This window comes from Dendrobium catenatum, unplaced genomic scaffold (genome assembly GCF_001605985.2).
Source record: "Dendrobium catenatum unplaced genomic scaffold, ASM160598v2 fragScaff_scaffold_1056, whole genome shotgun sequence".
Lineage (NCBI taxonomy): Eukaryota > Viridiplantae > Streptophyta > Magnoliopsida > Asparagales > Orchidaceae > Dendrobium > Dendrobium catenatum.
In genome coordinates this window covers 7,836,179-7,860,748 of record NW_021319518.1, presented here as the reverse complement: position 1 = coordinate 7,860,748, position 24,570 = coordinate 7,836,179, and the positions used below count along the sequence as shown (strand labels likewise).

Here is a 24,570-nt window from a genome sequence, read left to right as displayed (position 1 = left end):
GGATTTAAAATGTACCAATATAAGCTTCAAAATTGATTGATTTTTGTTGAGATAACACTGATCTAAATGTAGATATGACGGTTTTAAAGTACATCATGATAGATCAAGATATTTTAACATAATTTTTTTTAATTAAAATAAAAAATTACTGCGATGTTCTTTTTTTTTTTCTATTAAAGGAGGAAAGCATGAGTTAATTAGTAAAAAAAAAGATTATGTCACGATATTCTGATGCAAAATATATGAAAATTATTTTACAATCTTATTATATTACCTTAAATTTTAATTTTATAAACAATATAAAAATTTTAAAATCATTTATATGAAACAATTTTAACTAGTAAATAAGAGAAAGACGAATAAGATAGATTATTCCCACACAACTCTCATGGAGGAACCAGCGATCGCAGGGCCAAGTTGCGACCCTTGGCTTCCCCTGCGCGGCGGCGATACCTCGGTCAAATGCCCCCACGGCGACCCCCCGGCCGTCGGAGGTGAGGGCACGTATTTCCTCATAAGTTGTGAAGATGAACACACGCACCCACAATTACACCCACATCCACAACCAACCTCCTGACGAAACCCTCCACCGCCACCCATTCTCCACCCTGGCCCTCCGCCGTAGCCGAAGGCGGCGTTCGGCCTCTGGTAAGCCATCGGTGATCCTCCACCGCTTACTCGGCCGAGGTTCGGGGTGCTCCTCACCCGATGCATCCCTCCGCAGCCTGCATAGTGCGCCGGTTGGGGGGTGGGAAGACCACCGTTTATGGCATCGACGTATCGTTGATCGAGAGTGGCGGCGGGTTCCGCTGCCGCGGCGGTCGCCACCGCCGCAGGGGAAGGGAAGAGGAAGAGACGGAATAGAGGGGAGGAGGCGACGGTGGGGGATCGGGGGCGGTCGTATTCGTCGATCATGTGGTAAAGATCTTCGTCGGTTTTGACGGAGACGAGGGTGTCCAGATCCTCTGCCATCAGCTGATACTTCACCACCAAATCCGCGTTGAACATTCCGGCGATCTTCTCCTTCAGCTCTGCAAAGGTGAAGAGGAAGAAATAAGATAAATTCCTGAAACTTTCATTAAAGATTGAAAATTTGGGGGTCATTGTTCTAGCCTTTAAAGGAGATGAAGCGGGGAACGGATAGAACGCGAGTATCGCCGCCGACGTAGCGGAGGTGGCCGTCTGAGGGGCGCGGGAGAATACGGCCGCCATAGCTACAGAGAAACTTGAGGCGGTTTCTGGGGGAAGATTGGGTTTTCTCCATGGATGGGATTATGAGCGAAGATGCTATTACTAACGAAGGTGATAATGGCGGTGAAGTTGTGATTACGATGATGATTTCCGCTTTGAACGGTAAGAAGTTAGTGGTAATGAGATAAATTTGCGCGCGTCGGTTCGATTAGGGATAACAGATTGGACAGAATTGAACAAATCTACATAGATATATATTGTGTGGGGCTATTTCTATTAATATTTTTATTCTGATAGGCTATATAAATTGAAATATATATATATAGATATGGGGGTAGATCCATGGCTAAATAAGAAAAGAGCATAAAAGGTAAATCTATAAATTATAAATATGTTCTAATGAAAGTTTGCCATAAATAAAAAATATTTTGATTATATTGCTTTAATTAAATTTAATGTGCATTAAAATTTTCAAATAAGATATAGTCTCACATTAAGATTTCGTTTGGGTAGTCTTTCTTACTACTGCTTAAAACAACTTTCTAGTTCAAAATTTTATATTTTTGTACTATAAAGCTACTTTAAAAAGCAATAAGAAAGTCATCTCAAACAAAGCCTAAGCCGCTTGTTTGCTTGGAGTGTCTTAGAAAACATGAGATGAATAGTAGTGATGATGGCTCCAAATGAACATGCCTAGTCATCTTCTGAGCATGAGTAGGTTCGCGAGTTCACTGTGACCCAAAGTATGAGTTAGACTTAGCAAATTCATGTTGATACTGAAAAATTGACCTGATTGAACTAAGTTGTGACAATGGTCTCTTCACCCCTTTTCTAGGAGAAATTATTACATCCGGTCAAAAACCGAACGGTCCGAATGTATACCGAGCAATACCAATTTTAGGTGACATGGCGCGTGGTTATTGGTCTCTGAACGCATTCGGACACCGGATGTAATAATTGCTTCTTTTCTAGAAAAATAAAATAATAAAGATAAAAAAACACAGTGGAGAAATTAAAATAGCAATAAAATAATTCTAAATTTTAGTTGAAAGTGCTTGGCTTTGTATTTTGTTCAAGCGACACGGTGGATGTGTTTTTGAGGCGGAGTTTTCTACCTCATGTGGATTGCAGCCGTAGGCGGATGGAGCCTGAAGGGAGCTCGTTGCACGAGCTGAACAAGTTGGCCAAAGCTTGTGATCGCGCTGGAGTCGCGAGAGGCGAAAGATTTGTTCAGATCTTTGAGGTGGAGCTGTGGACTTCAAGTGGAGTCCTGGAGATTAAGAAGAGGAGTCTACCTGTTCTTGAGCTGTGCCGGGAGTGCGGAGCGCCTGGAGGTGCACATGGCACTGGCGGAAGACACGCAGGGCGCTGGCCGGACGCAGCAGTGCAGGGCGTGAGTTTGTGACGACCGAAGAAGAACTGTTGGGTGTGAGAGCAAGAAGAGGACTATGTCTTTGTTAACGGCTGGTTCTTGAGCTTCTTGTTGAAGAGAGAAGATTTGAGGAGTGAAATCTTGGGATTTCTGTGTGAAGGTGTACCCTTCTTGTTCTCCTCTGGTTTGGTCTTTGTCTCTGAAAGGCAAGAGGTTTGCCTGTTGGAAGCTGCTTGTGCCGTAAGATCTGGATCCTTAGCTGTACGCTGATTTGCAGTTGAGTTGATACCTGCTGGGCTCTCGAGTTTTTTGGGATTACGTCCCCTGGTTTACCAAACTGTATGTTCTTGGTTGTTGTTTTAAGAACAGTTGATTTCTTTGTTTTGTAAATCTAGGACTAATGTGGAGATTTGTTGTACTTTGTTCCTAGATTTAGGTTTTAGGCTTGTATAGCCTTGTGTGTAGGTTGTATTGTTACATTAGGTGCCTATAAATAGAGGCCCTATGTCTTGTAATAGATAATGTTTAAGAAATAAAGCTTCCAACGTTTGGCTGCCTCCCTCTTCCCTTCTCCTCTCTCCCTCCTCCTCTCTCAACTTCAAGAAGAGGAAGTGTTCTTCCTCTCTTGCCGGAGTTGGATTCAACAAAAAGCAATGAGGAAACTTCTATGTTAAGTTGTAATAACCATTTAAAAGATTAGTAAGAACTGATAATGAAATTTATATTAAAATATTAATCTAATTTCCTTTTAAAAAATATTAAATAATTTTTTTTACATGAATGACGTGCAAATGGTTTAGCATTGAGTTAATTAATGCATAAGGAGCTTCAAGATATTCATAAGTAATATAAAGAAACATTTATATAATTTACATTTAGGTGATTGTTTAAACCTAAATACTTTTATTTCAATGGAGAGATTTTCATTAAAATTCTCATTAGCCTCTTCTTCCATAAAAAATCTCTAATTTATATTTGTGAATTCCAAAAAAAAAAAAAAAAATCTAACTCAACTTTTTATAAGTAAAAAATTTCTTGAAAGCATCAAAGAAGTATTGGCTAAAAGCACTCACAAAGAAAGCCTAAGTTTATACAAACTTAATATAAAACTTTAACCAAGCTAAAAGAAACAAAAGTGGGTGTAATTTAATGTATATAATTATAAATATATATGCTGTAAATTTAAACAATAATATATTCATCAATTTATTTATTCAATTTTTTTAAGCTAAAAAGAAAAATTTTCATGAGAAGAACGTGCTGAATCCAAATTCGTCTATAACAGATATCTGGACTATTCTTACAAAATTAGCTGCGAAAGTATAAAATTGTAAAGAGAAAAAGGGAAAGAATAGGAAAGAAACTTAATGATTTTATTGCTCGAAATAAAAGAGGTCAAGACAAATCTCCCCTTATTGTCTTGTCTTTGATTCATTATTTATAAATAGATAGAGACAAGACTTTATAGGAAACTAACATAAAAGATAAATGGATAAACTATTAAATTTTGCCTAATAAGGGTCTAGCATAAGATAAAAGATATTATTATTAATTATATCGCTTTAATCATATTAAATGTGCATCAAGACATTCAAATAAGTTGCAGACTCAGATTAAGGCACTGGTGGGCTCTACATAAGTATTAGTTAACTTGGAGTGAGTAATAATCCCAATGTCTCTATTTGCATGGCTGCTCATCTTCTAAGTTCGAGTAGGTCCAAGAGTTCACTGAGATCCTATTAAGTGTATGTTGGACCTAGATAGTTTATGTCATGAGCTTAGAATCATGTCATCAACTTGGCCCAATTTGGCTTATCACGGAGGTCACACTATTATATTCTTTTTATTAATGTGACGATTAGAGAATTAGAGGAACTTGACCAATGTATACACATCTATCGTAACTTGAGTGCATATTAAAAAGGTCCTTTCCTAAGACCCAAAGTGAGCACGACATGCACAAAGTTGGCTCAAATCTTTAATCTTCAACACCTCACTTTAAATTTGAACTGTTAAGTCTCACAAGGTTTCTCCTTGCTAATGCTTCATTCTTAGCAAGGCTTGATAATTTCTTAATTTTCTTTGATTGCTGACAAATTTTGCTATGAATTGACACTTGAATTTGATGAATGAGGCAATACTTTCTAGAGAAAAGCGGGAGAACCACCAAAGCATTGATTCCTTAAAAGGTGGTAAGGAATAGCATATACCATATGTATCATAGATTTAATAGAGATATAGCCAATTTAAAGTAGGTGCGGGTAGACTGGCTCCATCCTCCTTTTATGTTAGTTGAAGTGGGGATGTTGTAAACTTTGCTTGGGGTCATGCCTTGGTGATTTCTCTTGTGAATGCATTTATTAATGTTGGTCATCACTTCTAAGCACTGCAGGGGTGCAATATTCTCATTATCGCTTTTGAGATAGTAGATTTTGTTGGCTAATGAGGCTGAGATCAATGTGTGAAGACTCTAGGCTGTCAAGTGCGTGATAAGAGTCTGCAAATATATCATAAACTATTTCTTCTCGAGATGGGCCTTCAGCTGACTGTTATGAGACACATTGGATTATTCTTGTGATTTTATCTTTTATTTAAGCAAGTTGTGAGTTTGTGATAAACTCTTGGTTCACCATCTTTACCAATTGTTCATTTTCATGTTATCTATCTTATAGTGAGTTTGTGATAAACTCTTAATTCATCATCTCCACCAATAGGAGTAGGGCTTTATTTCGGGTTCATGATATCAGTCTACACTCATCACATCATAGGTGATATTGAATCAAATTTCTCAAATGTAGGTCACATGAAAATCTTATTAATAAAATTGATTATAAAGAGCTAAGAGACAAATATAATATTTACAAGAGTAATTTATATATGATTTAAATATATTATTAAGTACTAAACAAGGCCTATAAAATTAATAATTATTGAATTTAATCGACTGAAACAATCAGTATTAAAGATATTCAAATTTAACATCATCATTAGCATATTAGCTGAAGGTACATAAAATAATACGAGAATTGCTCCTATGGAGCTGGCACCTTAAACGAAAGAAAAATCGTTTTCCAAGAATAGAAAAATCGGAAAAAAGTGGTCCCGGCGGGGCTCGAACCCGCGACCTCCGGCTCATAAGACCAGCGCTCTAACCAACTGAGCTACGGGGCCTATATTAATCTTTTGGAATTATAGAAAGTATTTAAAATAAATCTTATATATATCTTTTCCATTTCAAGCAATTTTCTTATTATATTTGATGTCCTGATACATATAAACACTTTATATTAATCACATTCGAGATTGGATTCACGTGTAACCCTTGGTGCACAACATAACCCTCAACTTCTATCAAAATTTTTATATATTAATTAAAAGATTCATATCATGATTGTTCAACAAATCTTATATTGGATGTTGACTAACGCAACAATCCCATTTTCTCATTTAGACTTTGGATGCGTAAACCTTAATGTATCCGATGTTGTTGAAGTGAATTTACTATGGATGGTTGTAGTAATGATAATTATGTTGATTATGTATGATTTTGCATCATAAGAAATCATCCGGGTGAGCTTATATATTCTGGTATTTTATGACTTGGTATTTTTAACTCCAATGCTAAATTAGTTGGCTACATTAATGGGTTGGAGTTTTTCATTCTTCACGGGGGTTTTATTCAAATATTTTAATCGAAATGAATGCAAGGAATCTAATTTTTATGTTCATAATTAAAAATTTTGTACTAAAAAGCTATTTTGAGAAGAAGTAAGAAAGTCGCCCCAAATGAAGCTTTTGTCTCCTCTCTTTCTGAAGTGTTAATTTTATTACTATTTTCTTATGACTAATTCTCTTTAAACGAGTCTTCAGTTAGTGACACTTATTAGGTTATCCCGTAGGATTAGTATCTCTAATTTTTTTCATATCATCATCATCATCATTTATATTTGGGTTATTCAATCGGCTTATTAGAGCTTCTTGTGCTGGTTATATACTCATCTTTATATCATTTTGCACTTCAAATCTTAATAAATGTTATCCTGATAATTGTTTATATCATCTTTATATAATTCACAAACTTGTTTAAAAAATGTTAGCTAAAAGAATTGGCGCTTTGCTTCCTAAAATCATTTCTCCTAATCAAACATGCTTTTTCAAAGAAAGGCTCATAGCTAATAATGTTCTTCTAGCTCAACAACTTGTCCATGAGTTAAATATCAAGAGTAGGGGAGGAAATATGCTTTTTAAATTGGACATCTCTAAGGCTTATGATAACATTTCTTGGGATTTCTTATATACAATTTTATCTCTTTTTGGCTTCTTAGCTAAGTTTCTACACATTATCAAAACTTACATTGAGAACGTTTGGTTCTCAATCCTACTTAATGGTTCTTCTAATAATTACTTCCGTTCAACCCATGGCCTTAGATAAGGGGACACTCTATCACCTACCTTATTTATCATAACTGTTGAATACCTAGCCAAATGTATCAATGACCTTCTTGATAAACATCCCAGCATGTATTATAGGAACAAAATTGGCTTACCTATTTTCCATTATGTTAAAAAAATCAAAAGGTTTTTTGACAACTTTGCTCAAAAAATGGTCTTTATATTAATAAAAAAACAAAAGCTCCTTTCTTACTTCCTCCTCTTTTACAAAATGTTGGATTAATAGAATCACCAGCATCACAAACTTTGTTCATCAAAAGTCTCCTTTTAAATATCTTGGTGCCCCTAGTTTTAAAGGTCCAAAAAATCACATCTTTTTTATGAACTTATTCAAAATATCCAAAATAAAATTTCCTCATGGGAATTTCATTTTCTTTTTTATGAAGGTAGGCTTAATGTACTTAAGCACCTTAAACTCAATGCCTTTCATCTAATATAAACGATCAAGCCTACCTCTATAATTATTTTAAAAATTGAAAGGCTCCTAAATAAATTCTTTTAGGGGTATAGGACCAATAATAACAGATTGTATTTGTCCAACTGGAATATTTTTTTGGCCCATTAAATGAAGGAGGTCTGAGTTGTAATGCAATAGCTGACTCTATAACTACTTCTTATAAACTATAGTGAAACTTTAGGAAAAAGTCTATGAGCAAAATTCATGACATTTAAATATTATAAGGCTAAATACCCTTTAGCTTTTTACTATAAACATGAGGACTCTTTAATTTAGAGAAGACTCTACTCTATTTAATGAAAAGTTTAATCCTTAATATCTTGGGATATTAACTCTGGTTCATCCTTTTTTTGGTAAGACAACTGGCTTTCTAAGGGATCAATTGATATATTGTTTTCAACTCAATCTACTAGTGTTATTAAAGTTCACCAAATGCTATATAATAACTACTGGAATGTGGATCTCATTCTTACTATGGTCCCTAATAACATTGCTGAAAAAATTCAAAAGAACTAAAATTAATAAACAAGACTAGATCCTTTGTAAACTGTCTTATAATGGTAATTTCATTTTTAAAGATGTGTGACATTTCATTAGAGTAAAGAAAGATACTTTTGTTGTCTTTTACAAGATTTGGAGTGATAATATACCGATTTCATACTCAGTATTAGTTTGAAGAATCTTAAAGAATTACATCCCAATGGATATATAATACTCTTTGGACTAAAGGTTTTTACCTACCTTTTAAATGTTACTGCTTTTATGATATTGAAAATATTAATCATGTCTTTGTTAATGGTTCAATTGCCTCTCACATTTGGATTTGGTATGATGAGCTTTTCAATTCTAATTATTTTTATGGGTAATTATTTTTTCATCAACTATTAAGCTTGGCTTATCAAAACACTACTAAAGGACATATAAAGATCCTATTTACCATCATTTTTATTTGGTTTATTTGGATGGAATTAAATGATGCAAAACAAAAACATCTGTATGAACATAAGAGAATTATTGCTAGAACCAAGCAAAAAAAAAAAATTACATAAAGCAAATCTTACCAAGAATAATCAATTCCGTGGTTTTAAATTTGTCGCTAAAAATTAGGCATAACTCTTTCGATAATTATCCCAAACTTATTTTTTTGGCATAAGCCAAAAGAAAATATTAATAAAATTAACACAGATGGTTATATGTCTCAAATGCTAAATGCAGATGTGGTGGAATTATGTGTGATAATAAATATATGGTCCTATTTGTTTTTGCATGCCCTCTTGATTTTCGTACCGTTAATTATGCTGAATTCATGGCTATTAATCATGCACTCATTCTATGTTTTTCCAAATGTTTTTTAAGAATATGGATAGAGGTAGATACTAGTTTAGACTTTCACTTACTTCTGATAATTTGGGTAACTCTGATTCATTTTACTTGCTAAAAAATATTAAAAAAAGTGCTATCACAATTGAATTACTCTATTACTCATATCAAGAGAAAAGGGAATTCATGTGCATGTTTTCTGGCAAAAATGGTTGCGGATTTACCTCAATTTACTTCATTCAGAAATTAAAATATAACGAAATGCGTTAAAAGTCAAATAATAAATAATCTTTAATTTGACCATAATTTAGTAGACTTAAGAAAAATATAACACATAATGTATTATGTAAAATTTATGTAGGCCCACAATAGAAATATTCCAACAAGTAGGGCAACATGTTGAAGAAAATATATTAGAATGAATATTCGATTATAGCTTATTCATGATCATTTGTTGAACTAATCAAACAAATTTGAATACTTCTTTAAATACTTGATGGTTAAATAAATAAACTTGAACAACTATTTATTCGACTGGTTTATATTTATGAGCAATATCATTTAAAGCTCGTGAACATGGACTCGAGAAGAAGCTCAATTCATATTCAATGTAAAGCTTATGTCCAAGTTCGTTAAGAAATTCAATTAATGTTCGATATGGAGCTTGAATAAGCGTCATTTTGAAAATGATGTCTAACCTAACATGAATATTTTATATTTATTATAATTTAATAATATAATAATCATTACGTAATACATTTTAAAAATAATTAAATATTATAGCATGATTAATTAGATGTAATTGTTCATATTTGCTAGATTGTTTTGTTTGAGTATTAATTTACTAGCTTCTTCATTAAAAGTATCATCTTCAGACCTCAATAAATTATTCATTTTAAGCTTAAAAAATATTCAACATTTAAGCTTGAAAAATATTCAGTAGACTAACTTATTTATGAGCTCCAGAAAGCAGATTAAATATGTTTGTTAATGAACTTGATAAGGGTTGTTTGTTAAGCTAATGAATATCTCAAAAGTAAAGTTTGTTAACCGTTTGAAAAAACTCATTTATTATTTTATATATGTTTCTTGTTTAAAGTTTGATAAGTAAGCTTTCAATTGAATATAAGCTGAACACAAATCTAATTTAAACATCAGACATTTTACGCATCTAATATTGATTTGTTGGTTGCGATCTTTGACTATCAACTAAGAGATTTTGAATTTGAAGCTTATATATAATGTATATAAATTTATTTTTAATTGACTCAAACGTAAAAAAAATAAATAAATAAATAAAATGATCCAAATTTGAGCCTAAATAGAAAAACTTAAATCAATCTAAAAAAAATAAAAAACCTAGGCAACTACATTTTATTAAAAAAAAAAAGTTCTATAAATATTTTTCAGGCTCCCGTTAAAAAAAAAAATCATAAACGTATTGCAAAGCAGTCGGTCTCCGCACGTCCGCATTTCTACGGAGAGCGAGCGAGAGAGTGCAATGGCCGAGTCATCGAATCCCTTAGGGTTTCTGGGGAGGCACTTCGAGGAGGTGAAGGAGCACTGGAGGAAGAACTTTGCGTTCCTTGATTACTACAAGAAGACACTGGGATGGGAAAAACCACCGCCCAAATGGATTGACGCAGATGTTGAGGAATTTATCTCCTCAGATCGCGTGTACGGTCCACAGGTTCCCATCCAATCCTAAAGCCACACCCTTCCAAACTTGCTATCATGTTTTCTTCTGTCGTTTATTTATGATACCGAGCTGGCATTCATTGTGCCCGGATATTATTGTGGATGTTCAATTCTGCTTGTGTTTTGTGCTGTATATTTGTATCATCAGTGTTGGTGTTGTTATCCTTCTTAGGGAGGAGATCCGTATGATCATTGAAGTTCGCTGGCGCTGAGGGATTCCTTCGAAGACAACTCTATGGAAAGGCTTGGTCTGTGGTTCCATGAAATGGGTGCTCTCCTGGCCGGATTCTGTTGTGAATCTAATTGGAATATTTAAGAAGATGTTTAGTAGTCCAAAGTTGGTTGGTTAGTTGGCGTTAGTGAGTTGAGTTAACTTTGTAATCTATATATACCAGATTTAGGGCAAATTATTGGGTCAGGTGACCGAACGCAGAGATAGGTTCGGATAATAATGACCCAATAATTTGCCCAGATTTAGAGAGGATGAGGAGATGAAATGAATTTATACATTTCCCCTTTTTTGTATCAATTATCTTTTCTTTCTTTTTTGGGAGTGCTGAGAGCTCGAAATACAAATACAACCAATCAAACATATATATGTAACCATCCACAACCACATATTTATCTATTTATTATACATGTAGGCTAACAATCTACTTTTTGAGGAAATGATAAAAAAGTGCATCTATGATTCATGCAAACTTATCTATGACTTTTATTATTTGTTTTTATTGTATGCTTCTGTGATCTTAAAAGAATTTACGTGTATTTTGGCAAACCCGAGAGCAATTGATAGTTGAGTTTTGAGACTATTGTGTGAAGGGAGCATCATTGAGAGTATAAACTTGATTTGAAGCCACCCTTTGGAGTTGAAGATGTCGTCTTCACATGGATTCAAAGATGTTTCCATCGCTTGGAGTTGAAATTCTCCAATGCATCGAGTCAAAGTCATCTCTAGCGTGCAAACTATGAAGAATCAAAGCCCTCAACTCAAGTAGGACTAGGTGCATGCATGCGTGTGGAAGTGGCGGTGAGCCAAAAAATTTATTGAGGTGGGTGGGTGGATCTAAATTAATTATTTTAAATTTTCCTCAACTATATATATATTTGATGCAAGATTTTCCACGTTTAATTCCAATTTTGTTTGATAAATCTACATCAACTCAAATGCATATTTTATTTTCCTCATCATTATTGTTTTTCTCATCCATAGTATTTGATGCTTTAGTTTAAATCTCAGACAATTAGATATCCAAATCCTCTACCTATAAATAGAGATTTCTGCTAGCAGAAAAAAAGTATTAGAAATTTGGATCTAGGCCGAAATACGAGAATGATTTATTACTAGTGATGTAAAATGAACACCATCATACCCTCCTTTGGATCCTGGATGCAAAATTCCAGTTAGTAACTTCCTTACCAGAGATTGCTTAGCAATTGAACCATTCCACACTTTGTTTTGTGGGCATACTCCCCAACAGATTTTTGTGCTGATAATATATAGACATAATTTATGAGTGCAACATTTGAGATAGAGTTTAACTGACGAAATCATAGCATTTTCACCCGGGACCCCCCCCCGGGCCCCCCCCCCCCCCCCTCCCATGGCATCATGAACTTTATGATATTCCAATAGAGGTGTGGAAATGCTTAGGAGATAAAGAATTTATTAGCTTGCTAAACTTTTTAATATTATTTTAAAGACTAAAAAGATGTCAGATGAGTGGAAAATGAGTGTGTTGATTCCTATTTTCAAGACTAAATGTGATGCACATGATTGTGCGAATTATAGAGGAAGTAAGTTAATGTGCATACTTTAAAAAACTATGAGAGAGAGTTATGGAGCATAGGTTGTAGCGTGATACTAGTGTTTCTCAAAATCAATTTGGATTGATGCCGAGTAGGTCTACTATGGAAGCTATACATTTATTGAGAGGTTTGATGGATAAGTATGGAGAGAATAAGGAGCATCTACATATGATATTTATTGATTTAGAGAAAGCATATGATAAAATTCCAAGAGAAGTGCTATAGAGGGTTCTAGAAAAGAAAGGGATTAATAATGCTTATATTTATGTCATTAAGGATATGTATGCATGAGCTATTACTTTTGTTCAAACACAAGGTCTTTTGACCAAGTATTTTCCTATTTCAGTTGGATTGCATCAATGATCAGCCTTAAGCCCATATCTTTTTGTTTTAGTCATGGATGTTCTCACTAGACATTTGTAAAAGGTTGTACCCTGGTGTATGCTTTTTGCTGATGATATTTTTCTTGTTGATAAGACTAGAGAGGAAGTTGAAGGTGAACTTGAATTATGAAGGTCAACCTAAGAGTCTAAAGGCTTTCATTTGAGTAGATCTAAAACTGAATGTATGTAGTGTAGTTTTAGTAATAATAGATCTAGTTTATGACTTTGGGCGATCAAGAGTACACATTTTTGATATCTTGGGTCTATTGTTCAGAGTGATGGTTAAATATATGAGGATATTATTAGTAGAATTCAAGTTGGATGGTTGAAGTGGAGGAATGTATCGGGCTTGCTGTGTGATAGAATAGTCCCCCTCAAACTTAAGGGAAAATTCTAGAAGATGATGGTGAGACCTGCAATGCTTTATGGTGCAGAATGTTGGCCATTAAAAGAGAAGCATAATATTAAGTTAAGTGTTTCAGAGATGAGGATGCTCAGGTGGATGAGTGGCATTACTCTTAGAGATAGGGTACAAAATGAGCATTTATGTGAAAAGATTGGAGTAGCTCTAGTGGAAGATAAGATTAGAGAGAGTCGTCTTAGATGGTTTGGTCACATAAAACGTCGGCCTTCCGATAACCCGATTAGGAAAGTAGATTTATTAGATTTGACTTATTTTAAGAAAGGTAGAGGTAGACCTAAAAAGACTTGGTTAGAAAATATTATAAATGACATTTCCTTATTAGATTTAAATATAATTTTGACTCTTAACAGGACACAATGCAGAAAAAGTATTCATGTAGCCAACCCAACATAATGGGATAAATGATTGATGTTGTTGTTGTACTCTTAAGGTATAAATTTGGAGAGAAAATATTCATGTAGTCAACACCACGTAGTAGGATAAAGGTTTGATGTTGTTGTTGTTACTCTTAAGGTATAAATCCATAACTATAATCTTTGTTAATTAATCTTTCAGTTGGTATCACTTTACAATATCTATAAGAAAATTTTTGTTTCCTTCCATTTTGGAAGAAATATGTTTGTAATTTAGTGACTCCACTTTTGTTACTAGCTAAGTACTCTTCCCGTTTCTTAAATTATCTATTTGCAATTACAAAATCAAAATAGCTTCTCCATTGCATTTTTATTTTCTATTTCATAAACATCATGAATACTCTTGTAGCCCATGCTAGTAGGACGTGCATACCCATTTAAACCATTTCTAATAAGTTTTCTTTCTTCGTTAAGTAAATATTATAGTTGTTCATTCATCACTTCAAAAAAATAAAAATTTAAATTATATTCTAATTCAATTTATGAAGCGTTATTACTAATTGCATTTTATAAATATTTCATTTATAATTATCTTATTAGCAATCACCTTATACTAGCCCTATTAACCTCAACAATTTTATCTTTTATGCCTTTATCCACTATTAGCCGAGCTAAATTTTATTTTTAATCATTCCAACATTCATTAACTTATAACCTTCCATAATAACCTAGACTTTTCTCCCTTGAATTTAGTCTTTTAAATAGCAATAATTTCATCTTATCATAATGTTTCCCAATTCTTTTCTTGTTCAAAGTTATCATATTTTAGTGGAAAATCTAATCTTAGATTTAGACTTAGTGGATCCTTGCTTATTTGTCATCATAATTGATTTAGTTTGTGTTAAGCCACGTATGATGATGTCTTAGCCAACCTATAAATCCAAAATATTTTTTGAAGATTTGCTTTAATATGTGCCATCAACATATCCATTACAATAATTGCAAGATAAGATCAAATATTATCTTGCCAATGCCACGTCAACATGTGCTCTATTTAAGTAACATGTCTCAAGGGCCTCTCTTGGGACTCCCTCTCGGAAGTCTTTCGTGGAAGTCCTTCAAAGAAATTCTTCTCGGGGAGTTTTGTTGAGAGATTTCTTAGGAAACTGCCTCAGGATTCTCTTGTCGTGTCTTGGGAAGCCTTCTAACTCACTTGGCAGGCAATTTTTTCTCATCTGAGTTATTTTTTAAAACTATGAATTTAACATGCTTCTTGCATGAGTCCCAAAAGCATTTATAAAGAAGTTCGACGAGATCCACCATATCTTGACATCTGTAGAGCTTAATCAATGTGGTGCATTATTTCCCTTGCTAAAAGGTGAACCTGTGATTGAGCATTTAATGCCGCAGCAAGGCTCCCTTGCCTTTGCTTGCCAAAGTTCCAAGATCTGTCATTCCCTCATACATAAAAGGACAATGAGACACCCTTTACCTCATCAATGCATTAACACCATCTGATCGCTATAATCCGTATAGCCAACAAACCTATAAATCAAGTCACTGTGTACAACAATAAAAGCGGGTTATTGATCCTATTCTATCTACTCATCTGCAAACTCCCAACCATTCTTCAAGTAGTTATCGCCTCCAAGTTCCTTTCAAGGATTCTCCCTCATCGTTCACCACAAGGATTCTTTTGGATTATGGAAATTGATGAGTCCCTTAAAAAGGTTCTCCTACGCCTATAACAGCATTTTCATTAGTTCTCTTATAGATGATCGAAGTGTCACAACTATTACTTATATTACTTTCACACCTGATAACATTATATAAAAGCTGTATTTTTTCTCTGAGATATACTCTGCCTATATTGTAATTCTCTATGCTCTTTTCGTCCTCTCTGGAAAGCTCTAAAAACACTGCAAAATCTTTCATCTTTACTGTATTTGTTGTCATCGTGCATTTGCTCTTTATTGCCCTAGCTGATGCATATGTCTATGGATTGAATTGCTATACTTCTTTGTTATTTTATTGTGTTACTTTTCTTTCTTTGCCTTCTCATAGAATAACTTTAATACAATATTTTTAGCTACTATAGAGACATCTAAAAAGAAGAAAATGTTCGTTAATGATATTAAATTTCTAGTTCTGTGCTCTCTACTCTGCACGGATTAAAATATCCACGTGTACGTTTATTTTGTTTTGTACTAATCTTGTATTTTTGTTATTTAGTTTTTGTGGAAAGATTTAGAGATGATATCCTTGCCCGCAATTATGATGAAACTGTGAGATTAATCCAAAAGAAGATTTATGAAAGCTTTTTTTCCTTTGAATGGAGCAAGAGAGTGTTTACACGTTTTTTGTAGGAATCTTAAGTGACTTTTATACCTTCGCGTGGATGTAGGATTTCTATTCAAGCCACATAAAAATCTCTCTAGTTGTTATTTTGCATTCTTTTATTGCTTCTACTTTATTGCTAAAAATGTTTTTGTCATCACAAATAGTTTTTAAAACCTAGCTTTAATCGTCTAAAATGTTAAAATACCTAATTCACACCCTCGTGAGCTTTGTAAACTATCAATTGGAATCTTAACGTTGCCCTTCTATTTGCTTTACATCCAAGAGTTAGTTTTCTCAGAATTATATATGTGCAATCATGTCACATATTGTAAGTAAGATTGATTAAGGACACTACATGATATTTCCAACTTTGTCTTGTTAATCTTGTTTGTTTTTTGGAAAAATCATATGATAATATATCTCCAATCTCATGATATGAGAACTCAGAATTCAATTTTGAAATGATATAAAAAACTTATGGCTATCATTAATGGTGTGCATTCTCCTGAACTTATAGAAGAATGGTCTTCTATATGATTAGAGTAAGGTCTTATAAATGATAAAGGAGTTAATGCATTATCTTGTTCATTAAAATATGATGACTCATTAAGTATATAATTTGAGAACATTTTTGGCATGTTCAATCAAAAATTTGAGAAGACAATTAATGCATTATATTATGCATTAAAATATGATGACTACTTGAAAGTATGTAGTTTGATGACTTCAGGAATATTATTTGAGCATTGGCCAATCTAAAAGGCATACCATAAATTCATAGTATCTAATCTCATGTCAAATTTTGTCTTTGCATTATCAGTGTCATTCACCTCCACTTAATGATCATCGGATCTTAAATCAATTTTAGAAAATACTGAAGCTCGCCCTAATTGATCAAACAAATCATCAATCATTGGAGAAATACTTATTCTTAATAAGCACCTTATTCAATTCTTTATAGTTATACCCAATCTCATGTTACCATCTTTCTTCTTAATAAATAAAATAGGGGCACTCCAATGAGATGTAGTAAGTCTAATGAAACATTCTTAATCAATTTCCATAACTAACTCTTTAGCTCTTGTAGCTCCTTATTAGTTTATTCAATATGTTGACAATTGTTGTATTGTCAAGCTAAATATTATTTGCAAATTCCTCTTCTTTTTGGCGGCAACACAAAAAAATTTCTCAAACCATAAAAAATCAATATGTTTATTCACCGCAAGGATAGTACTCGCATCATCAGCTGCATCACTAATGGCTTGCAATATAGCATAAAAAATCAATTCACTAGCTTTCATTCATTCATTCACCTTAATATAGTTAATAGGATATGACATTATCGTATTGTTACACTGAAATTAAATGGTCTTATCATTAGGTAAGTCAAATCTTTCTATCTTCTTCCAACGCTTAATGGCTGCATAATATTTAATTGGCCAATTCATACTCAAAATTACATCAAACTTAATCAAAGATTGTAGAATGAAATCAAATATAAATGTTCTACCAGCTATCACAACATTAACAAAGCATAACGCTTTATGAAACATGCTATCAGATGCTGGTTACATAATACCGCTACCAAGAGAAAATAAGACATGTTTTAAATGCATTTTATCAAAGAACAACTCAAACCTGAAAGAGCGTGCAGTACCATAACAAAAAAAGTACCTTAGTGCTAAATTTTGAAATGCTAATTATACATTTCACAACCTGCAAAGGCTTCCTACTTCTTGAGAAGTTAAAGCAAATACTCGCATTGGTACTAGTCGTGCATTTTCTCTAGGTGGTTCTACCTTGCCCTTCACTAATTTCCATTACGAGACCTTTGCTTCTTGAGTTGACTATCTTCTCTATTGTCAACCAGCCTTTTTGTGTTATTGGGGTTTCATTTTTTTTCTTATTATGGTCATAACATGCTCTAGTAATCTTGCACTTCCCCTAAGGCCCTAACTCCGCAAATTCCGTAAGGAAAAGTGGAATCTAAGGCTATTTTAACTGATCCCTCAGCACTCACAATAATCTATAACATTTTTCTATTGGGATACAATAAATTGCAGAGAACATCTCCATAATGATGTAAATTCAACCTTATCTTGAACCACTGTCTTTGATCCTTGAATCAAACTTAAAACTCTCATGCATCACGTATCTTGCAGAAGGATGAACAAACCAATCTCTAAAAATTTTGCTTGAACTTATTGCAATTTATCAACTCTTTAGCTTTGCCTTCAAACTTCTTGAAATTTTAGTCTTTCCACTAATGCTTTGCCTTACCTTCCAGTGCGAATATTTTCAAGGACACATGTTTATCATGTAGACACTTCATGCCCCTCAAGTTTGTAATGTTGATGATTCAGTCCTCAAAACCTACTCCCTTGAACATGGGTTGCTTCAGTCTCTAAACAACTTCAAGTACTTGTCTATCTCCACACTGACACTAGCACTAGTACTGAGCATGTTCCAACATTGTATATTCATTTCAAAGGTGTCATCCCAACAATTCTTGGAGGAGCTTAGGCAAAGGCATTAAGGTTAGCAAGCCTCAAACAACTTCAATGAGGAGAGGTACATGTCGCTAGAAGTTCAAGATCATCTTAGAATGTGTTAATAAACTTCTCAAATTTTGAGCAACAAATGATCGGGAAACCCTAGAATGATGTGATTGCTGTAACCACTTTGATTGCTAATTATTATATTGGAAGTATTATCATTGACATAGGGAGTTTCGTGAATATTAATTTTAAATAGTATTTAACCAAATGAATCTACATTCTTATCAATTAGTGCCTTTGTTTGGTCTATTTATGTTTTCTCTGGTGCTATAGTCTCAACAAAAGATTGCATCTTTTTCATATGTATCATCATTTTCATCATCTATATATGTATCATGTTTTCAGTCATCATAGCTACAGGACTCTTAGAACTAGTGCAGTCTCTATTTTGGGTGTCCTACCTTCAATTGGTGCAACAATCTCATGTATTTCAAATGCCTTATTGGGTTAAATTTGTTGGCCATTTTTTCATTTAGGTACAAACACATGCTACCTACAATTCATGATCTTCTCATTTAATGTGCGAGTGTTAGTTAGGGTTTATGGGCTGGGTTCTAGTTAAAAAAATGAGACGATTTGTTTAAAACTGCTCAATATGAAGCTTGCTTTAAACTTTCTTTTATGAGGTTTGTGCCTCAGCTTGGTTGAGGCCCACCTTGAGGTGCGCCTACCCTCGTTGGCATGAGGCATATGCCTCACCTTATTTATATAATTTTTGTTAAACTTACCTAAATCCTAAACTAAAGCCCCAAACAAATCATGCATTCATGCATCCCTGAGTCACAACAACTTTCTCTCGTCCTCCTGCCCGCCGCCTTCGTTGCAACCGCCATCGTCATAGCGTCGCCGGAGATTGCTTTAAATCTGTACACCACCAACACCATCACCACATCTAAATTTTTTGGAATATTACTCTCATCTTTATGTTAATGACAAATATTTATGAAAGAGGAAGATGACTAAAATAAATGAAAAAGAAACAGATTGGAAGGTATTGGACTCTATAAGATTAGGCAGGGGAGAGACCAATTTGTGTTGGCGATGAGTTAAATAAAAAGACCCCCTCGGTGATGACAATGTAGATGATTTTTGAGTTATTGCCAACTATTTCAGCTTTCTTTATGAATGAGTAGGGAATTGAGAAAGAAGGAATTTGGAGTTGAACTTAATATTATATGATACTTTTATGCTATTCTTATATTTTATGTTGTTTTGATTGATTTCAGTTCTTTTTCATACAATTTATCACTTGACACTTTACTTCTTGAGCAATTTTTTTGTTTCATATGCATGCTAATTTATTACTACATAGTTCAATAGAAAGGTAATATATTATTCTTCAACATATTATTTGTGTATTATATAAAAAATCACTTCTAATATTTATTTACACTCTACACAATATTTGGGTGTTTATGAGAAATATATCAAGAAAAATGACAGATTACATCAATGTGAAGTCAAAAGAGATCGAGATAAGTGGATTACCATGCAAGTCATATTCCCTCATTCTTAGTTAGGGTTTTTTCACATGCAATCTCTTCCTCGTGCTATGAGGGGGTTGGGTGGGAGAAGAGTTTGTGATATATGCAACGTTCAGGGTGGTTGAATTAGCCGTAGTATTGAATGGTGCAGTTATTGGGAATTGAGTTTGCAAAAATAAATCACTTGATTTTGATGAGAAACAAGGAATATATGCTCAAGTATCGTGAGGTAATCATATGATTTTTTTATGTGATTTCTGACAGAATAAACCCTAATCTTGATTTAATTTTTGATGTTGGAAGCTTCTCCCTATCTTTGGGAAGTTTCGGGGTTCATGCGGAAGGTTCACTAAGCTTTTGCAAGTTTATAGAAGATTATAGAATTTGGATAATTCCTAGAAAATTCAAAAGCCTAATTGGCTTAGATTTGAGGGTGGAGATTCTCCTTGATCATTTGTTTCTTGTTTATAGAAGTCTGGATGATGGATGACAAGTTTATGGTGTAATCTATCAGGAAAACATATAATTTAATCTAAGGGCTAAAGAACCTTAATAAATGAGTCAGCTAAAGTAGTTGGGGATCTTGATTTTTAGAATCCAATCATTCATTCTGAAACATGCTTCTAATGGTTAATGATTCATTTCATTTGAGAAGTGCACTTCACAAGAAAGTCATGATCTAAAGCTTGCTGCTTGAACTTTTGGATGATACTTTCCTTGATTATATGCTCATTCAGTGAAGTCTTCGAAGATTGGTACTAGACGAGTTGAACTTTTGCTAAATATTGTTTTGATTTGGCAGTTTGTGTAATTAATTTTTAATTATTCCTTTCACTTATTTCCTGAAGGGCTTGGTTGGAGAAAACAAGGGTTTAAGTAAAAAAAAATGCTGTGAAAGTGAAATCATTGGTGTTTGGTTTGCACAAAACAGGGTGTAAATTTTACTGCATTTAGGTACCCCCAATTTCTTTACATTGCTTTGTAAATGCAGCCAAATTGCTTTACGTCATATGGGGATTCAGATGACTACAAAGGGATGGTGTCACAAAAAGTTTTCATTTGATCCTCCAAACAATCAACTTCAATTTGTAATCCCATTACATTACATTGCCTTCTCAAAAAGCAGGAAACGTGATTAAATGTATTTGATCTACCAAACAATCAGCCTCAATTTCTAATCCATTACATTTCCTTACATTGCCTTCTCAAAAAGCAGGAAACGTGATTTTAAATGTACCAAACAATCATTGCTTATCACTTACTTGATTAGAGAAGTGCAAATTTAAACACTACCATATTTAGTTTTCTGACTTCTTGTACAACTGAAGTCCCTCATGCAAGCACAATGTTCTAGTTGATTTATTCTCATTTCCTGCACTAGATGGTGTAACGTGCTTTAACCCGGGCATTCTATGCTCGTTGGTTTTCTTCCTTCATGATAACTTTTTGATGATGTTTGAACATTGTAATGATTATGTAGGAATTAACCAATTTTCTTTCAGCTGAAAGCTTTACGGGAATCAAGGAAGTATGCTATTGCTGGGGCGTTTCTTGGTGCAGTACATTTAGGTGGCATTTCCTTCAAATATTCTAAGAGTCCGCATGGTATTTCCCCTTTCCTTTGCTCATGGAGTTATTTATGACTTCTTTCTCCATTTTTAGATCATAAAAAGGGCTTTATGCATTTATTAAAGAAGAGAAGATGTCATAGTAGTACATTTACCAAGTTGCTTCTCTTAATCCTTCCGCTTAGGTTTTATGATATTGCTCTTATTCTTGTAGTTGTAGCTCCTAAAAGGCTAAAACCCTTGCTCTATTTTTTAAGGTCCTTTCAGTTCATACAGATGGCGCATTTTTACTGTTAAACTAATTAAAAACGTTTATACATATCCCAAAAAGCTTTGGTGATGATGTTAACACATTATCTGATTGCTGAATGGTAAATTAAGTTACTAATGGTACAAACATATCTTTTCTTGGAATCTTACCTTTGGAAAACATGATCCGACTTGTCATGAGCATAGCTATATTACATTCCATCTTACCTTTTGTTTGGAATTCTTCAACAGAAGATATGATATTTTCAACTGCTGCACTAAACATTTCCAGACTTCAATTATTTTGATCCATGCAACTATTGGCACACCATTCAAATGTTGAAATGAGATGTACATAATAAACCTCTCGATGATGCGGCACAAGCAACTTTGGGGGCTGTTTGGAAGCTGGATAAAAATGACAACTTCAAATCCTACTGAATCTTAAATCATGTTTCTCCCCCATTTTATCTTAAATACGAAATTTACTAAGTCTATGAATTTAACTTAAAATATGTCGCTCATGAACTTCTCTTTTCCTTGAAATGCTGCTTGTCCCCTCAATGCTGCCTCACAACTTTCTCACTTCTTTGTTGTTGAGTTTTGGGAATTTGGAGATGGGGATTAGTAGGTGAAAGATGGAAGGTTTCGGATTTAAAATTTCTTTAATATTACTGTTGTTAATTAAATAGTACATATCAATTAAAATTTTAATTAATCTTAATAATCTATATTAACTAACTAAAAATATTAGTTAACAAATAAATTTTATTTGTGATTTAATTTGATTAAATAAAATGTATTAGATTTAATTAATTTATAAATTGCTACTTAATGATTAATTATGATATTTTCACTAATTTGGATTTACAGGAATTACTAAATCCTAGTTGAAAATCCTACTTGCAGCCAAAAGCCCCTTTGTTTCTTTGGGACCCCTGATTAGGGTTGACTCAATGAAGATTTTGGGAATTTTATCAATATGTAAATACGAGACAGCTAGCTTTGAAGATGCATTTGCATAGTTGAAACCATTTATATTTGGGTTCATCTTAATACTGAAATCTTGCATTAGTTGATGGGCAAATAAAGCTCCATAAAGCAATTACTGGGAAGCACTTTCCCCATTGCATAGTGAGCTGCTTGAGCTAAGAATATTCCAGTTGTTTTACTTTTTACCATTGTATAGTGAGCTGCTTGAGCTATGAACATTGTGTAGTGTCTGCATTTTTTCCATAAAAAATTGTTATCCGTGTACTACAATTGTTAACAGTTAGTGCTGCAGGTGTTATATTGGCCACTGGGTTTGGAGCTCTTTGTGGTGGTGTGTTTGGGGCTGAAGTTGCTGAACATGTGAAGCAGCTCTATAAGGTGGATAAACAAGGTGCTAATCTCAGGTTTCTCTACTGGTGGGAAGACAAAACTAAAGGTGACTTCCCAACTGTTAACATTAAATTATTCAACTTCTTTTATTTGTAGTAGTTGGATCTGCCTTCGCTCAATCTTGGTCTGCATCCTACTGATTTGATTGAATCTCACTATTGTATGGCTTAGAAGAATCTTTTTTATTCAACCTTTTTTTCTTAGAAGGTCATGAACTTCTTGGCTTGTCATATTTCGAAAATGAGCACGTGGGAAGATTTGTGCAGAAAAAAAGTTCCTGTCATGGAATTCCTCGTAGAAATTAATGGTGGAAGTCCCAAAAAACCAATAAATGATTTTGTTGTGTTTCATGAACCTAGCATATGGCTAGTTATTGACATTCATTGTCCTATGAAAGAAAAAAAATTATGTATGTTCAATCTCCATGTTTGATGGAGGCTTGTTATTGAAATGCATAAATCTTGATTGAAAAAAAGAACTTGTAATTTCAAATTTTGATATCCCAAATGAAGTCTCAATTGTTGGAAAAATTATTCTGTGTGGATGTCGAACGCCTTCTGGAGATCAACCAGAATGCGTCACATCACCCCTTCGCTGTGTACCGCTGCTGTACCGGATTCGCATCCGGACATAGAGCTGCGTCTAGCGTCCGCACAAAATAATTTGCACAATTGTTGGTGCTATTTGTTCTCACATACACAGAAATTTGAATGCAAACAGAATCCTTTTTGAGGCCTTCGCCATTGAATCTTTTAAGTAACTGAATGTATGATTTTGCGTGCCGTTTGATAATTCTGATGTGAACTTGTAAGTTCAAAGATGTAATTATGTTCCCTTTGGTCCAGTATTGTCAAAGTGGTGTGCATACTGTGGCTCTAGCATTTCATTCATCTACTCAAATCTTCTTCAGAAAAATGTCATCACAGTTTATCTTTGCTTAAATAACAGGAAGTTCCCAGTAATTCTTGACTGGTTCCAGTGCTCTCGGCCGATGATGCCGTCACACCAAGCCAACTTCCATCAGCCATGTTTGGTTTTTTTATGAATAAACAGTTAATACTCCATCCTTTTTTACTGAACAATTGAGCTTCTTGTATGATTCTGAAGGCTCATATGTTACCTAGAAATAAGATGGAAATGCACCATGTATTATGTTCATTTTAACTTGTGACCTTTGATTTTGAAGCTGGCAATTATGATGTTATTTTCTGCTGTTGTTTGGTAGTCAATGTAGAAGAAGCCACTATGTGGTGATTCTGCATCATGTATTTTTATGTTGTGCTCAGCCAATCCAAGGAAGAAATGTATATATTGTAAGCAGTGCTGGAATCAAAGAGTTAGGGGTGGCTCTGCTCTTTAGATTTAAAAGAGTAAAAAAGAATAAAATTTGTTTGGGATAGCTTTTGTGTTGCTTTATTAAACAACTCTTTATTATAAAAGTTTTTTGAATTAGAAAATTTTGTACTAAAAAATTGTTTTATAAAGCAGCAAGAAAGCTGTCCAAACGGAGCTTTAGGTTTTGTTTGAGA

The 24,570-nt window shown here is 33.8% G+C and overlaps 2 protein-coding genes and 1 non-coding gene across 3 annotated transcripts; 1 reads left to right on the top strand and 2 right to left on the bottom strand.

The window, feature by feature from the left end:
- Positions 1-324: 324 nt before the first annotated feature.
- LOC110105010 lies at positions 325-1,347 on the bottom strand. The gene is made up of 2 exons (XM_020834357.2): positions 1,114-1,347; positions 325-1,031 (listed from the first exon to the last, which is right to left on the bottom strand). Exons 1-2 carry the CDS (start codon positions 1,262-1,264, stop codon positions 370-372), a joined length of 813 nt encoding a protein of 270 aa, XP_020690016.1. The 5' UTR covers positions 1,265-1,347; the 3' UTR covers positions 325-369.
- Positions 1,348-5,660: 4,313 nt separating this feature from the next.
- TRNAI-UAU lies at positions 5,661-5,734 on the bottom strand. Its single transcript has one exon. It is a non-coding gene; the product is annotated as a tRNA-Ile (tRNA).
- Positions 5,735-10,221: 4,487 nt separating this feature from the next.
- LOC110105015 (succinate dehydrogenase subunit 6, mitochondrial) lies at positions 10,222-24,256 on the top strand. The gene is made up of 4 exons (XM_020834362.1): positions 10,222-10,482; positions 21,344-21,446; positions 22,944-23,087; positions 23,990-24,256. Exons 1-4 carry the CDS (start codon positions 10,294-10,296, stop codon positions 24,001-24,003), a joined length of 450 nt encoding a protein of 149 aa, XP_020690021.1. The 5' UTR covers positions 10,222-10,293; the 3' UTR covers positions 24,004-24,256.
- Positions 24,257-24,570: the final 314 nt, after the last annotated feature.